Genomic DNA, 18207 nt, shown 5'->3' on the forward strand with positions numbered 1-18207 from the left:
CATGTAAGCTGTCAACAGGCAGTAGTGTCCATGGCCATAACAGTGGCAGGAAGTATCAATGGATGCCCAGTAGACATGGTGGTGGACACAGGAGCTGAGAAAACTGTTGTCCAAGAACACTTACTGGAAAGAAGTATCACTGGATGCCCAGTGGACATGGTGGTGGACATGGAAGCTGTGAAAACTGTTGTCTATAAAGACATATTACCAATTTGTGGTATTGATGGATCAGGACAACAGTTTTGTGGAGTCACTAGGGACTTTGTGCCTATGAGGGGACTAGTGTGGGTCAATAAGATGGTGGATGCATTGATTGAGTGTCAGCCAGTATATGTGGCTGCAATGGAAGACTCATGTCTGGGGCTGGATTTCCTGAGCAGTGTGGAGGTGTGTGTGGAACTCTAGAGTGGAAGGATGTCAGTGAGGGATTATGAGGTGCCCCTGAATCCTGGAGGACATGCTCCAGTGGGAATGATAGAGTAGCCCAAAGGTCATAAGCTATATGCAGCTACATCCTGGCAACCCACACAAGATGAACCAGTGACAGTGGGAAGTTGGCGTGCACTGATGTTGCTGCCATGGAAACTAACACCACCACACCCCACCATTGTGGCCTAGCCATTTTGACACAACATTAACCCAGTTGACAAAATGAGGCAAAGGAAGAATCTGACTGGCATATAGAGGACCTGCCTGAATATTTGCAGGATTTGGTGGAGAGGAGTATTACACAGTTGATGGTTGACCAGGTAGATAAAGTGAGGAAGTTGCTCGCCCAATATGTTAATGTGTTTAGCAGCGGAGATATGGATTTGGGTTGCACTTTGCTGGGTTAGCATCACATTTATATTAGAGATAGCCCTCCTATTAAGCAGGCACCTTGTCGAGTTCCTTCAGTGAAATGGAAAGAAATCCAGTGGGCAGTTTAGGAAATGGAGGCAGCAGGAGTGATAGAGCACTGAAGAGTCTATGGTGCTCACCTGTGGTACTGGTGATGAAGAAAGATGGAACAAGAGATTTTGTCAACTTAACTTAAGCCATGCCGACTGGACGCGGATCCCAGCTCTCCTACGGCGGCCAAGGAGTGGAAACACTGGCACCGCACGTTTCAAAACTTCATTGAGGAGAGTGGAGAGGCCGCACCTAACAAGCTGAGGGCTCTAGTGAACTGTGTATCCCCGAGTGTGTATGAACTCATCGAAGACTGTGTTTCATATGAAAGTGCCGTTGCAAAACTGGAGAGTGTTTACGTCAAGTTACCAAACGAGATTTTTGCAAGGCATGTTTTGGCAACCCGACGACAGCAGTCGGGCGAATCCCTTGATGAATTTTTGAGGGAGCTACATAAACTAAGCAAGGACTGTAACTTCAAGGCAGTCACAGCTGAACAATATCGGGAGGAGCTGGTACGTGATGCGTTTATTAACGGTATTGCCTCTGCATTTATTCGTCAGCGCCTGCTAGAAAATAAGTCCTTGAATCTTGAGGCGGCATACAGTCAAGCCTGTACATTGGACCTTGCCCAGCGGAATGCTGATGCATACACGTGTTCCTTGCCTGTTCCTCATGCTGCTGCTTTAGTTCCAGGACAACAGGAACTGCCCAGTGATGACCAACAACAGCAGTCAACGAAAGAAGGGGCAGAAAGAAGACCACCTGTGGACTTGACTGTCGCTGCTGCACACATATCTAAGAAGAAATGCTATTTTTGTGGTAATGCATTCCACATTACAGGTAGGGCTAGTTGTCCTGCACGTTCTGTTACATGCAACAACTGTGGTAAAGCGGGTCATTTTGCCAAAGTCTGTAGATCCAAGGCTATGGCTTATGATAGCACTACCGCCACACTGTATAATCCCACTCTGCTCACACTTGCTGCCACTTTTCCAAAGAATCTTTCACATGCAGCTACAGACATCACTGTCAATGGTCATTCATTGAAGGCACTAATCGACTCATGCAGTTCGGATAGCTTCATAAGTGAGAAAGTGGCACATAAATTAAAGCTAACAGTAGTTCCGGCAAGCAAGGAGATTTCAATGGCGTCAGCATCTTTAAATACTAGCTCCCCAGGGTATGTTACAGTAGACTTGGGTCATGTTGATCAAAATTATTCATGTGTTCAGCTAGGAGTCTTAAAGGATTTATGTTGTGATGTGATCTTGGGTCATGATTTTCAAAAACAACACAAGAGTGTAACTTTTCAGTATGGGGGAAATAAGCCAAGTTTAAGGGTAACTAGTAACTGTGCATTGGCAACAGCTGATATCGAGGAGCCTTCACTGTTTCCGAACTTGCCTCAACAATGTAAACCAATTGCAGTTAAATCCAGACACTATTGTAAAGATGACCAGTTATTTATAAATGACCAGATATCACGCTTGCTGTCTGAAGGCGTCATTGAGCCAAGCATATCCCCATGGAGAGCACAGGTCGTAGTTGTGAAAGATCCACTTGACAGGCACAAAAAGAGACTTTGTATTGATTATTCTCAAACCATCAACCAATACACAGAACTAGATGCATATCCCCTCCCGAGGATAGAGGACATGGTACATAATCTTGCAAAATACAAGGTGTTTTCTACGTTTGACTTGAAGAGTGCATACCACCAAATCAGCATTAAAGAGAGTGAGAGGAAGTATACTGCTTTTGAGGGTGCAGGAAAACTGTATCAGTTTTGTAGGGTTCCATTTGGTGTCACTAATGGAGTAGCTGTATTTCAGAGAGCTATGGATAAATGAGTTGAAGATGAGGATCTTAAAGATACTTTCCCATATCTCGATAATATTACTGTAGCTGGATCAACTCAGGATGAGCATGATGAAAATGTTAAGAAGTTCTTGGAGGTTGTTCGAAAACGGAAGCTCACCCTCAATGAATCTAAATCAGTTATGTCTGTGCCTATAATCAATGTTCTCGGGTATTGTGTTGGTGATAATGTCATAAAGCCTGATCCTGACAGATTACGTCCCCTTCAAGAATTACCACCTCCTACCAATATGGGGTCTTTGCGAAGAGTTCAAGGGTTGTTTGCATATTATGCTAAATGGATCCCTGGCTTCTCTGATAAAATCCAACCTTTGATAAACACGAAAACTTTTCCGCTGAGTGAATCAGCACTAACTGCCTTTAACTCCTTGAAAAAGCAGCTTATAGATGCTTCTCTAAGATCTGTGGATGAGAGCCTTCCTTTTGTTGTGGAGTGTGATGCTTCGGAGGTCGCTATCTCAGCAGTCTTAAACCAGGGTAGCCGGCCAGTAGCTTTTATGTCAAGAACGCTTCAGGGTAGTGAGTTGCATTATCCTGCTGTAGAAAAGGAGGCTACAGCTATTATTGAAGCAGTTCGCAAGTGGAGTCATTTCTTAGCTAGACGACATTTTACTCTGATTACTGATCAGCGCTCTGTGATGTTCATGTTAGACAACAGAAAGCGAACCAAAATAAAGAATAACAAGATACAAGAGTGGAGGCTGGAGCTGGCATCATTCAGTTATACAATACAGTATCGTCCTGGGAAACAGAATGTTGCACCGGATACTTTGACTCGTGCATACTGTTGTTCTGTTTCTTCAGTGTCGAATCTCACTGACATCCATGAGAATCTTTGCCACCCTGGGGTAACTCGGCTTTTGCATTTTGTGCGGTCTAAGAACCTTCCCTTCTCAACAGATGATGTGAAAAAGGTGTGTGCTACTTGTAAGGTCTGTGCACAGCAAAAACCACAATTCCATCGTTCAGCACAAGGGGTCCTCATTAAAGCCACACAGCCGATGGAACGCCTTAGCATTGACTTCAAAGGACCTTTGCCTTCCACCACAAACAATAAGTACATACTTACAGTTGTTGACGAATACTCACGTTTTCCTTTTGCACTTCCTTGTCCAAATATGCATTCAAAAACAGTAATCAAATGTCTTGAGTCTATCTTCAGTCTTTGTGGAATGCCAAGTTTTATTCATTCAGATCAAGGTCCTTCTTTTATTTCTCAAGAACTGAAGCTGTACCTTTCTCAGAAAGGGGTAGCAACAAGCAAAACAACACCTTATCACCCAATGGGTAATGGCCAGGTTGAGAGGTACAACGGAATTATTTGGAAAGCTGTTTGTTTAACACTTGCATACATTGGGTTCACATCAACAAGTTCTACCTGATCAGTTAATGGTTCGTGTTTGCTAGACCTAACATGCCGTCGCAATAACACTTGTCCAGGGGTCAAAAGCCATGATGGTAATCCATTTCCAAAACTAGAACGTCATTGAAACCTGAAGAAACGCTCATGAGTTAAGGAGGTCGACTCGTGTGTCGAAGCCCCCCGATCGTTACGGATGGGATTAAACCTGATATGTTCGGATATCTACCTGGAACTCATTTTGTTAATGTTGAATTTTTCTAGGAGGGGAGAATGTGGTAATTATTGTACATTGGCAACACTGATTGGCGTTACTGTTTTCACGTTTGGTAGCACTGTGTATCGTCAGTCACAATGGTACCACAGGCCAGTGTAGACCCAGCTGTTTCCTTCTGTTAATGTGTGAGTTTGTGTGTGTATTTATGTTGTTTTGTCCTGTTATGTACTGTGTTCGTGCCGTGTTGCATGATTGTTTTATTATGTCCTGTTATGTACTGTGTTCGTGCTGTCTTGCATGATTGTCATCAATTGTTTTTATTGAGTTAATGTGTTGTGTAATTGTCGGTAGTTATTTTTGTCTGTATCTGTTACAGATATGAGAGCCTGGTATTTTGTTGAATAAAGCTTGGAGTTGCCACCAAGCGTTTCAGTCTCATTACAATTGGAGCCTGAATGCCATCACTGTCATCGATGCTTACCCACTGTCCAGAACTGATGACATTTTAGACGCACTCAGTAGAATTCATTGGTTCTCACCCTGAAGTCAGAATATTACCAAGTCAAGATGGCACTGGATGATAAAGAGAAGACAGCCTTTTTCTTTGGTCATGGATTATAGCCTTTTGTGCAATGCCCCTGGCTGTTATGAGTGCCTAATGGGCTGCGTACGATAAGGTGTGCAGTGGAAGGTAGCATTAGTATATCTTGACGACGTGTTAGTGTTTGAAAACACCTTCAAGGAGGACCTGGCACAGCTGACCGAGGTGCTCCATTGTTTGAGGACTGCTGGCCTAAAGCTCAGCCTAAAAAAGTGCACACTCTTCAGAATTGAGGTGCCATTCCTCAGACATGTGATTGGTCGACAGGGAGTAAAGACTGACCCACTCAAGGTAACAGCAGCGGGGGACTGGCCAGTATCCAAAACTGTCTCAAAGCTGGGCCTGTGCACATATTACAGGCATTTTGTGCCAGGATTTGCCACCATTGCCACCCTCTTCACAACTAGACCAGGAAAGGAGCACAGTATTTGTGGGATGAAGATTGCCAACAAGCTTTCACAGTATTAAAGCAACCCTTAGTGCAGGCACCAGTGCTGCCATATCCCAACCCTGAACTTCCATATATCCTTGACACTGAAATGAGCCAGGAGGGCATGGGAGCTGCCCTGTCCCAGCTCTGAGATGGCAAGGAGTATGTAGTGGCATACTACAATGCAAAGTTAAGCAAGCTTAAGAAGAATGATCATGTTACGTGCAAGGAATTAGCTGCTGTAATGAAGGAGCCTGCTCACTTCCATCATTACATGTATGGCTCACACTTCACTTCCTGCCACCCTCCGATGGTTGAAGACACTGAGGGAACCTGAAGGATAGCTGGCCAGGTGGACTGGGAATACAACTGCATAATGCCCAGGTGGCATCCACAACAATGCTGACAGCCTCAGTAATTGTCGATGTGCACTGGAGTGTGTCCATTGCTCTTGCCATGAGCTAGAGGTGAAGTGCAGAAAACTTAAGATGGCTCACAACACAGCAGAGATGAACGACAAATTAAAAAAAAAAGAATCAGCACAAAGACCCCAGTGATCAGGTGGCCAGAAGCCAGCAGTGAAAGGCCATCTAAGGAAGCTGTGTCCCCTGAGAGTCCTGCTATTGTCTAGTGGACCAGTGGGAAGCACTGAGTCTGAGGAAAGGGATACTTTAGCGATGCTGGACACATACTAAAACAGTTGAGGAGCACTGGCTGGTCATGATTCCTGTATCTCAGCGAGAGGAGCTGCTGAGAGAGATACATGAGGGAAAGACCAGTGGCCACATAGGGGCGAAGCGCATCCTGGAGAAACTGCAGCATTGAGTCCACTGGGTGGGACTGCAGTGAGATGTCCAGGAGTGGTGCAAGATGTGTCAAGTTTGTGCAGCGAAGAAGGTACTTGCATACAAGACTTGTGCCTCCTTGCAGCTGCACTAGCCCTTCTCCATGCATGGAGAGAGGCAACAAGTACCTCTGTATGGCCATGGATTATTTTACTAAATGGTCAGAGGTGTGTGCACTACACAATCACGAGGCAGAGACAGTGGCCAAGTTTCTTGTGGATCAGATCTTCACATGGTTTAGTGTCCCTGGGAAGCTGCACTCCGAGCAGGGACGTAATTTTGAGTCTTGAGTCTTGTCGAGTGTTGTCAGCTCCTTGGGATTCACAAGACTTGGTGGAGAGGTTCAGTGCCACCATCTTCCATCGGCTGGCCAAATACTGTAGCAAGGACCAGCATGACTTGAATGTGTGGATCTCATACATGTTGATGGCCTCCCACTACGCTGGACACGAGGCCACTGGATTCTGAACCAGCAAGACTGATATTCAGCAGAGAGATCTGCCTCTCGGTGGATCTTACCACAGGCCAGCCGCCTGGGGTAAACCTGCCAGACATCCACACCAGCTACATCAGAGCGCTACAGTGGTGACTGGAGGAGACCTGTCACCGGGCGAGTCTACACTTCGAGACAGCAGGCCAGGCCATGTGATAGCAGTACTGTTGACCTGGTCTGGTTCCACAACCCACAACATAAGCCTGATCATTCATCAAAGCTCCAGTCAAGTTGGGAAGGCCCATACAAGATTGTGGAGGTGGTGTCAGCTGTCACATACCACCCTGACATGCCAAGGAAGAACAGGGGAGGTAAGGTGATCTGTGTGGATCATCTGTGACACCACCCTGGTGGTAGGATTTACACCTTGGGCAAGTGGAATGACGGCACCACCGATTTTAGTGAGAGTGACTGGAGATAAAGGTCTGGTTGCCCAGGACTACCATAGTGCAAATGGTATCAATGTGAGTGAGTGATGATGAAAAAGGAGAGAAAAGTGAAGATATGGCAACTCAACCAAAATGTCAGCAGCAGGCAGCTCAGCTAGCTTAAAGATTATAAAATAAACATTTTTTTTTTTTTTTATGTAGGAGGGACACTGGCCAAGGGCAACAAAAATCCAATAAAAAAAAAATGCCCACTGAAATGCCAGTCCCATAAAAGGGTCCAAAGCGGTAGTCAAAAATTGAAGGATAAGTGTCTTGAAACCTCCCTCTTGAAGAAATTCAAGTCATAGGAAGGTGGAAATACCGAAGCAGGCAGGGAGTTCCAGAGTTTACCAGAGAAAGGGATGAATGATTGAGAATACTGGTTAATTCTTGCGTTAGAGAGGTGGACAGAATAGGGGTGAGAGAAAGAAGAAAGTCTTGCGCAGCGAGGCCGCGGGAGGGGGGGAGGCATGCAGTTAGCAAGATCAGAAGAGCAGTTAGCATGAAAATAGCGGTAGAAGACAGCTAGAGATGTAACATTGCGGCGATGAGAGAGAGGATGAAGACAGTCAGTTTGAGGAGAGGAGTTGATGAGACGAAAAGCTTTTGATGCCACCCTGTCTAGAAGAGCAGTATGAGTGGAACCCCCCCAGACATGTGAAGCATACTCCATACATGGACGGATAAGGCCCTTGTACAAAGTTAGCAGCTGGGGGGTGAGAAAAACTGGCGGAGACGTCTCAGAACACCTAACTTCATAGAAGCTGTTTTAGCTAAAGATGAGATGTGAAGTTTCCAGTTCAGATTATAAGTAAAGGACAGACCGAGGATGTTCAGTGTAAAAGAAGGGGACAGTTGAGTGTCATTGAAGAAGAGAGAATAGTTGTCTGGAAGGTTGTGTCGAGTTGATAGATGGAGGAATTGAGTTTTTGAGGCATTGAACAATACCAAGTTTGCTCTGCCCCAATCAGAAATTTTAGAAAGAAGTCAAGTGTTCTGTGGCTTCCCTGCGTGAAATGTTTACTTCCTGAAGGGTTGGACGTCTATGAAAAGACTTGGAAAAGTGCAGAGTGGTATCATCAGCATAGGAGTGGATAGGACAAGAAGTTTGGTTTAGAAGATCATTAATGAATAATAAGAAGAGAGTGGGTGACAGGACAGAACCCTGAGGAACACCACTGTTAATAGATTTAGAAAAAGAACAGTGACTGTCTACCACAGCAGTAATAGAACAGTCAGAAAGGAAACTTGAGATGAAGTTACAGAGAGAAGGATAGAAGCCGTAGGAGGGTAGTTTGGAAATCAAAGCTTTATGCCAGACTCTATCAAAAGCTTTTGATATGTCCAAGGCAACAGCAAAAGTTTCACCAAAATCTCTAAAAGAGGATGACCAAGACTCAGTAAGGAAAGCCAGAAGATCACCAGTAGAGCGGCCTTGACGGAACCCATACTGGCGATCAGATAGAAGGTTGTGAAGTGATAGATGTTTAAGAATCTTCCTGTTGAGGATAGATTCAAAAACTTTAGATAGGCAGGAAATTAAAGCAATAGGACGGTAGTTTGAGGGATTAGAACGGTCACCCTTTTTAGGAACAGGTTGAATGTAGGCAAACTTCCAGCAAGAAGGAAAGGTAGATGTTGACAGACAGAGCTGAAAGAGTTTGACTAGGCAAGCACGGAGGCACAGTTTCATAGAACAGTAGGAGGGACCCCATCAGGTCCATAAGCCTTCCGAGAATTTAGGCCAATGAGGGCATGGAAAACATCATTGCGAAGAATTTTAATAGGTAGCATGAAGTAGTCAGAGGGTGGAGGAGAGGGACGAACAAGCCCAGAATCGTCCAAGGTAGAGTTTTTAGCAAAGGTTTGAGCAAAGAGTTCAGCTTGAGAAATAGATGTGATAGCAGTGGTGCCATCTGGTTGAAAATAAAAGAGGGAAAGAAGAAGATGCAAAGTTATTGGAGATATTTTTGGCTAGATGCCAGAAGTCACGAGGGGAGTTAGATCTTGAAAGGTTTTGACACTTTCTGCTAATGAAGGAGTTTTTGGCTAGTTGCAGAACAGACTTGGCATGGTTCCAGGCAGAAATATAAAGTGCATGAGATTCTGGTGATGGAAGGCTTAAGTACCTTTTGTGGGCCACCTCTCTATCATGTATAGCATGAGAACAAGCTGTGTTTAACCAAGGTTTGGAAGGTTTAGGTCGAGAAAAAGAGTGAGGAATGTATGCCTCCATGCCAGACACTATCACCTCTGCTATGCGCTCAGCACACAAAGACAGGTCTCTGACACAGAAGCAGTAGTCATTCCAAGGAAAATCAGCAAAATACCTCCTCAGGTCCCTCCAACTAGAAGGGGCGAAACGCCAGAGGCACCTTCGCTTAGGGGGATCCTGAGGAGGGATTGGAGCGATATGACAAGATACAGATATGAGATTGTGATCGGAGGAGCCCAACGGAGAAGAAAGGGTGACAGCATAAGCAGAAGGATTAGAGATTAGGAAAAGGTCAAGAATGTTGGGCATATCTCCAAGACGGTCAGGAATACGAGTAGGGTGTTGCACCAATTGCTCTAGGTCGTGGAGGATAGCAAAGTTGAAGGTTAGTTCACCAGGATGGTCAGTGGAGGGAGAGGAAAGCCAAAGCTGGTGGTGAACATTGAAGTCTCCAGGAATGGAGATCTCTGGAAAAGGGAAGAGGGTCAGAATGTGCTCCACTTTGGAAGTTAAGTAGTCAAAGAATTTCTTATAGTGAGAGGAGTTAGATGAGAGGTATACAGCACAGATAAATGTAGTTTGAGAGTGACTCTGTAGTCGTAGCCAGATGGTGGAAAACTCAGAAGATTCAAGAGCGTGGGCACATAAACGCAACATCCAGCTTTGGATCGAAAATGAGGATAGAGAAAGTAGGAGGGAACAGAAAAGGGACACAATGGGAAATGTTCAGTAACATTACAGCTGGGTTTAATGATAAGTTCACAGCACCCCCTGAACAGCGCTTTAGACCTCACTGGAAGTAATTATCGTTTCGGCAGGTGTCTACTACCTTCTATATTTAAACCTGCTCTCCGTTATTTTTTTTTTATTTTTTTTTTATTTTTTTTTTTGTATTTATTTATTTATTTATTGATTGATTTTGTTTCTTTTGAATTTCTATTTATTTGTTTGTTTCTGTTGGTGTAAGCGAGGTTGCCACACACTAGTAGGGGGGCAGCGTTGCAGAGGTGGCCAGAAGGCTGATATTGATGTATATAAAATGTATGTTTATGGACCGTAGAGCATATAGAAGTGGCAGTGAGGCACCTAGGGGGATGCTGCTGACATCTGTGTATTAAGTTACCATGTCTAGTTTGTGCATGAAGCATGGTAGTGTTATTCTGAGTGTACATGAGTGTATGAGTTAGCACCTGTATTAGCTAGAGAAGTGTATGAAGGTGTGTGTGTGTGTGTGTGTGTGTGTGTGTGTGTGTTTATGAGTTACGTATTGGCAACATTGGAGGCATGAGTGACTGTGTGGACACAGGAAGTAGTGTGGCAAGAATCTGCTTATAGTCCCAAGACAATAAGAAAGTGTGTAATAAACTGGAAAAGGATTTGTCACGATTTTCCCTGCCAACACAATGCCTTTGCCTGTCCATGAGTTGTGTAAGAGCTAAGTAAACCCATATGGGATCTGGACACCAGACCCATGTCAACTGAAGTGATATTGGTCAATATTCTGACAGATGAGGTAGGTGGCCAGGGCCGCTGTGGTGAAGTGACAAGATTGGCCAAGTGAATCAGGCAGGTAAGATCCCCCCGGTTCCATAACAGTATTATAATGCCCTCCCTACTGTAGCCAGTGTGGACTAAATCTTAGTAGTGAACAGCTCCTATCAAAAGAAAAATGTTATTATCCTTTGTAATGTTGGAGTCAGTTAACATGCAGCCTGGTCTCTCAGATTTAACTAGATCTTTATGAGCCATTTGCTGAGGCACTTGGTCAGTACAGCTTCCTCTTTCCTCTTATACTGATAATACACAGATGTTATGTCATATTCTTGACTTGTTTTGCTTCGTGTAAATCCCTGTAGCCTTAAGGTTTCCTTGCCAATTAATTTATGCTTTATTATGACTAAAGAGGACTAGAGGACAAAAGTCGGATACTTGAGTCACTCAATTCACCACAGTAGCCTGTGTGCTGCAGCGGGCCGGGTACTTGTGCCAGCAGAGCTAGTTATGTTTCAATGTTGGTAATAATTTAATTCCTGTTTAATAATTCTGATTTGGAATTTGTAGTTTGACCGTTAAATTTGATTCTAAGCGACTGCTCACACAAAGCTTCTGTTGAGTCATCTGCGCCAGAGTAGCGCACTCTGTTATCACTCAGTGAATCATGAGTGTTGCCAACTACTTCCCACTCAATATTAATTCACATTAGATTATGGACCTGTTGAAAGAAAATTTTGTATATTGTGGCAAAAGAATGAAACACCTCCATTAAAATATATATATATATATATATATATATATATATATATATATATATATATATATATATATATATATATATATATATATATATATATATATATATATATATATATATATATATATATATATATATATATATATATATATATATATATATATTATTTATTTATTTATTTATTTATTTATTTATTTATTATTCCTTTAGATAACAAAATTTTTACATATTGCAAAAATAAACATTATCCATTTAATTTTTGTACCTAGTAAAGTACTCTTCTCACAAATTAGCATTTAGAAAAACAAGTTCATGGACCTTTCCAGCTCTAGGTCTGTTTCTCCTATTAGTTATGATTTGTCCTGTCTTAGTGTTTTTAAACACTAGGGCATAAGATTTCCACCATTCCAAGGGGTCAGCTGTTTGTGGTATGATCTGCTCAGACAGGAAGCCTTTAACTTTCAATGCTGCCTCACTCACAAGATTTTTTATCCCTGTCCTCAGAATCTGCCCTGACAAGAGGAACTATTTCCATGAGAGGATTGCAAGGAGGGTTATCAGGCTCCTCCACTGTGCTGGGTGTTGCTAGTGGTGGTGGTCATGTTACCCTTGATACAGTTGCTACTGAACCCAATACCCTCGTCACGGCACCCTCTGCATGCTTTTCATGAATGAATACGTTTCTTGAACATGGGGTCAAAGAGCGCAGCCTCTGCTAGGATGTTCACTTGCTCATTCCCCCCAAATCGTTTGGAAAATTCCGCCACGAGCATGTTCACCAACCCACGGACTGGCTGGTGAGTGAACGTGTTCCTCTGCCAGTGTGCAGTAGTCTTCTGGAGGCCTCTTGCCATCAAAATGGGTTTGGATCCTGTCATGAACCTGAAAAAAAAGAAAAAAAACAAGGAGGCTACTATAATTATGTAGAATTATCTTTTTTACTATATACATAGTTATATTCTCCAGTTACAAATTGCACATGGAAACAGTATGTATTACAGTGTGTCTAATGATACTAACGTGCATAACCTAAAGAATATATTGTGCACATAGCAATTTTTACATACATTTCTGAGCTCAGCTCCACAGTCACTTCATCAAAGGACAGCAGGACCTCACATGGTTCATTGAAGACTTCCCTCTATTGCAGAGATAGTACTGGTAGCTGGTGATTCACTAAGGCCAGCATGGGAATGTGAGGCTCCTTGACTTCATTGGTGCACCTTATCATATAATAAGTGGAATTCCAATGTGAGGCTGTTCCATTTGCAGCTATACTTCTTGAAGCTTTGCTGAGGCTACAGTACTTCTATGTATATATTCAGTGAAGCTTTCAACCTTCTGTATAATCTGATGCTGTTAGATTCCATTTCTTACTATCAGATTTAAGACATGAGCAAAGTATCTCAGGTGATTCCAGTATGGATCATTTACTACCTTCTTTATATTAGCTGCACTGCCAGTCCACCTGGAGTATGAGGAATGTCCACCTGGAGTAGTTGTAGGCTAAGTGAGAGAGTAGTGAACTGCTCTGTATGCTGGCTTGGATGTGACTGCTTTGCTGCATATGGTGAGGTGACCGTGGTTTTATTCCATGAATGCAAATCCTCTTGATTCGGATCCCCTTTGGTTCATCCACTTGTTAGGATAGATTGTTATACTTAATTTGATATTACTCATTAACATGAAACACCCTGTTGGAATGATAATTATGACATGAATGAATAATTATGAATGATAATTATGACATGACATTTATCTCTAAAAGTATGAACTTTGTCAGTCAGTGCATACCATTGGCTGATTATTCTTTTAGGAAAACTATTTCATTTATTTATTTATTTTTTTTTTTACAATTTGTTACTATGCTGTCTTAGTTTTAATTGTTGTGGTACCACAAAATCTGTGATATCTATTTTTTTCCCTCTACACACTTGTGTATCATGATCATGTCACCTCAATTTTCATCTCTAGGGTTGGGAGCTTCAGTTTGTCAAGCCTTTCTTCATGGTTAAAATCTTTCGAGTCTACTACCAATTTTGTAGCTGCTCTTTGCACTTTATCTTTTCTAACATATTTTATAGATGTTGCATATTCAAATGATGGTCTTACATGATTATTTTTTTTAATAATTTCACCTATGTATCCAAATGCTATTCTCATATTTACCAACAACTGATGTATGCATGTTCCTTACTTCATTATTTATATGGTCTTCTGGTGATACCCTGTTGTTTATTATACCTTAGTCTTTTTCCTTTTCAGATGTTTGAATTATGTTGTTATATGATTTATAATTCTCTGAACTTTTGCTTAATTTTATAACATGACTTTCTACCTACATTTACATTTATATCTACATTTATTTACCCATTTAACATTTCTTACTCCATTCATAAAGTCCTATGAGGTCTGTCTGTCTAACTCCTTCCATGAGCTTTCATCATTTATTTTAATTTGCAATTTTGCATGGTCAGTAAACATGTTCATATAATGTGTGTGACAAGATGTGTGTTTGGCAGTGTTTGTAGCAATACTTTAAATACTTTCAGCCATTTATTGTCATGTCACTTCAATTTTGCCCTGCTCACATCTCTGTTTCCTTCCATCATTTTCTTCAGATATTTGGGTGATACCTCATGAACAGTTCCATGTTCCCAGTGGCCTCTCTAAATTCTCCTAAGCAGATCAGTACCACAGCCAACAAAACATTAAAGCCCTATCTTTCTAGTCTCTCCACATGTCAGATTTGTTTTTTCATACATCACAGCATTTTTCACGAATAAAGCAACTAGCAACTCAATTAAAAATATCTTAAGGAAAAATAGAACAATGTAAACAATCCATCAATTTTTCATACCAACTTTTATTCAAACTGATCAGTATAATCTTCCTCCTCTACCCACTCTACCTCCATATCCTGCTCTGGCAAGTCCTGATAGGAGAGATCTCCAGGATAGCTGAGTAAGGCAGCTTCTTTATTTTTCTTGCGTGTCTCCTTCTGCATTTGCCTGTACTGGCTGGCCCATTTTTGAATTGCCTGCTTCCCACTGTTACTGACAAGACTCATAGATTCTTGTGGGTGATGGTCTAAGAGGTTGCCCTGAGAACCTATCTCAGCCTCTCTCCTATGTTCTGCTCTTGCTCTCTTCATGCTCTGATGAATCTGTAAATAAATATCACAGGATTACATGTCATATTCTACACAAATTAATAATGTTAGGTTTGCTTGACTTTCCAAGGTTGGCTGCTCAATAATAGTGACAGGACAGTCAAACCCAACTGAAATTCACTTAGAACTTTGTGGGGGTGTTTGCTATGGTTTGGAAAACTGCCAGATTTATGAATCAACTCAATTTTATATACATAAAATACAATCAGCTGGAAAAATATCTTTGTCATTTGTGCATTATCAGACCAGCAGCCATCATCAAGCAAAGAACAAGAAATGTGGGAAATTGGCTAAATACTATGCACATTATCTTGGGTTTGGAATGTATCATCAGCTTGAGATGAATGCTATTTTTTCCTCTCTATATAAATTTACTTTATCCATTTAAGTTATACAATTAAAGTAAATCCTAAAAAGACACAAAAAAGTGAGTTGCCCTATATGTCGGATACAAAAACAATGACTTTAAAATTTTACGCAAAATACCTTTGCAAATAAACAACAACCTTTTGGGGAAGTTAGGCATAGTAAAATAGGAATCCATTTTGAGAAAAAGGGCTGAAATGTTTTCCCTGTTAAAAAGTGTGTAAACAAAATTTAATGTAGTACAGCTACAACATTCTGCTGGTACTGTTTATGAACGGGCAAAGCAGGAGGCTGTGCAAATATTCCCCAGTTTTTCCCCAAAGCTGAAGGAGCTATATAAAGGTCTTCAAGACATGGAACCCCAAGCTAAGCAGCAAAGGAAAGCAAACTAGTAAGATGAATCTCTTCAGCTTGCAATGTTATATAGGGACAAAGTCCATATACTGAGGAAAAATTTCAAGAATGTCAATGTATCTAATCAGAAAAAAACATAATAAGACTGCGGCCAACAGGCTGACACACACAGGCAGCACAAGGCAAGTTTATCTTTAGGAAAACTGATTATACCACATGTAATTTTACACAGTCTTTGTCCATCCATCCTTTTTCACAAAAATGTACAAAAACACCTGTTGGGAAATTTATTTTTAGGCTTAGTTTTGCACTTGACGATGATGGTATTTGATCACTAGTAATACATTTGAGGTATTGATTGTACTCGTATATCACTGTCTCAGTTGTCTGGGGCCATATTAACAAAGATTCTCAGAGATCGTCTCAGCCTTCTGCTTAGACTTGCAGTTATCTTTTAAGTGGTCTGAAACAAACTGCTAAGTCCCAGTATGAAATGGTGAAAGAGCAAAACAGTAAAATCATATATTTCTCTATTTTGAGTTAATAGTGCAATCTTTTTACATTTTTTGGATTAAATAACAAAAAATTATAATTTGTCATTGATTTTGTAAGGACATGACCCCATAAACTTGTGTTTATTAACAAACAAATTAGATCTTGTGCAAGGCATGTGTATTTTGTATCAGTGTTTTATGTCCTTGAGCCAGCATTGCCCAGCCACTCCCACTCAGCAGTGCCTCCTTTCCTGTCCTTTTTCTTTAGTATGAAGATGATGACTCCTAAAGCTGAAAAGGCCAATAGAGGAAACCCAGCTGGACTGATGGCGAGACTTTCCTTCCTCATCTAGTTTAGTATTATGAGGGAAGATGTAGCCTGAAGGGCTTCATTCATTTAGCAGCACAAAAAAGCTGCATGAGACTCTATTACTAATAAGGAAAATGAGACATTTCAACAACAGGACACAGGAATGCTACAGAGGTGCATTTCCCATTGGCTAGAAAAAACTCTGTAATTATTATTACTTTAATTACTAACGTCAGTGCATCACTCCTTCTTGTGGGGCTCTCCAAGGCATCTCCCACCAAATATGTCACAAATAACACTCCTGCAGTTTTATCCTATATATGTCCAACAGTTCAGAGTCACTCAGGTCATTAAGAACATTCTTACGGGGTTGATAATTCTTGAGATGGCGGGCTCGGGCTACACGGTTGGCCATCTTTGTTTGGTTAACTTAGTCTTAAGCATAACTCTTAGTTAAACAGACTCCAGATCCGTCTTAAATTTAAGACCTAGACTAAGCACAGCTCTAAGCATGTGTTGGGCTGAGTCAAACCTCTATAGTTAAGAATCTTTGTTAATGCGGCCTCTGGTGATCACCAGCAAGTCAGCCCATAATGAATACCTGAACTGATAAAAAAAAACTGCGATACTGATGATTTTCTTTTATACTGCAATAAAAATAACTATTATACCAATTATGAATAAACTTTTCATATTTCTTGAATTTCTGTTGCAATTAGTGAAATTTTTTGCATTTGCCCAGTGGAAGTAAGAGAAAAAGTAAAAGTGACACTGATAGGCATTTTCAACCCCAATGACACACCACTGAGAATTGGCTAATTAACATTAATAGAATTAGTGCAGCTGGGAAGAGAAGAGAGGGCATAGGAGGTGTTAGGAAGGGAAGCATAGATGTGGCAAGAGTGCAGGAGATACACACGAAAGATTTGGGAATGAATGACTGGATGAATTGAAATGGAGTGAGGTGAGTGAAAAATGTGATAAAAGAGAAATAAGGAAAAGATTGTTGTATATCCTCAACAATATGAAAAAGGAAAGAGGCACATGAGTGAGTGACAAGAAACTAGGTTAGCATGTGCAGTAAAAAAAAATAAATAAATAGGTAAAAAAAAAAAAGAAAGGTTAGTTAGGTAGGCATGGACTTGCAAATGCATGACACGAGAAATGAAGAGGAAATCTAGAAAATCACATAAATGGGTGTGTTACCGCCAAGCAGGTGAAGGACCACTGAACGGGTGAAAGAAGTTGATGCTGAACAAGCACATGCTAAGTAACATGTTCTGTGTTATAAAAGTTAAAGTGAACTAGTAATTGCCAGTTCTGTCGCCTTACAGAATCCTGTGAGGCTGGTGGTGAGAGACTAATATGAAGAAGGGAGATGCCAGCGGGCCTCCAGAAGGGATCAGTGCAGTTCGTCTTCCCAGAGGACGGAGCAGAGGAGTGACACACGGGGTGGGCATCCTCCCCAGGGCAGATCACCAAGTGTGTGTGTGTGTGTGTGTGTGTGTGTGTGTGTGTGTGTGTGTGTGTGTGTGTGTGTGTGTGTGTGTGTGTGTGTGTGTGTGTGTGTGTGTGCCAAGGATGGGTGAGCAGAGGGCGAGGCCCATTCGTCCTGCCTCAAGGGTGGGTAGCGAGAGTGTGTTTATGTGTGCGTTGCCTAAGGGCAGGTGAGAGGCGCACGCAGTGCCCTTCTCTTTCCACAGGGACCAAGTGACAAGTGTGTGCACTGCCAGGGGTTGGTGAGTGGCGTGCAGGGCACTTCCATCCTGCCTCAAGGATGGGCAGTGAGTGTGTTTGTGTGTGTGTTGCCCGGAAAGGAGACTGACACAGTGCCCTCACTCTGGGCGGCCAGGTGTGTCTGGCGCATGTGGCTCAGCCAAGAAGGGAGAGAGGTAATTT

The 18207-nt window shown here is 41.9% G+C and overlaps 1 protein-coding gene across 3 annotated transcripts in view; it reads right to left on the reverse strand.

Moving 5' to 3' along the window:
• Positions 1-14460: 14460 nt before the first annotated feature.
• The window catches only part of LOC135093170 (uncharacterized), a 56790-nt gene continuing 53043 nt past the window's right edge, over positions 14461-18207 (reverse strand). For all 3 annotated transcript variants that reach the window (XM_063992127.1, XM_063992109.1, XM_063992119.1), the window contains exon 7: positions 14461-14778. In XM_063992127.1, coding sequence (XP_063848197.1) covers positions 14479-14778 — 300 coding nt within the window. In that variant the 3' untranslated portion in view covers positions 14461-14478. The remainder of the gene's footprint in view (positions 14779-18207) is intronic.

The sequence above is a fragment of the Scylla paramamosain genome, chromosome 3 (genome assembly GCF_035594125.1).
Source record: "Scylla paramamosain isolate STU-SP2022 chromosome 3, ASM3559412v1, whole genome shotgun sequence".
NCBI classification, from domain to species: domain Eukaryota; kingdom Metazoa; phylum Arthropoda; class Malacostraca; order Decapoda; family Portunidae; genus Scylla; species Scylla paramamosain.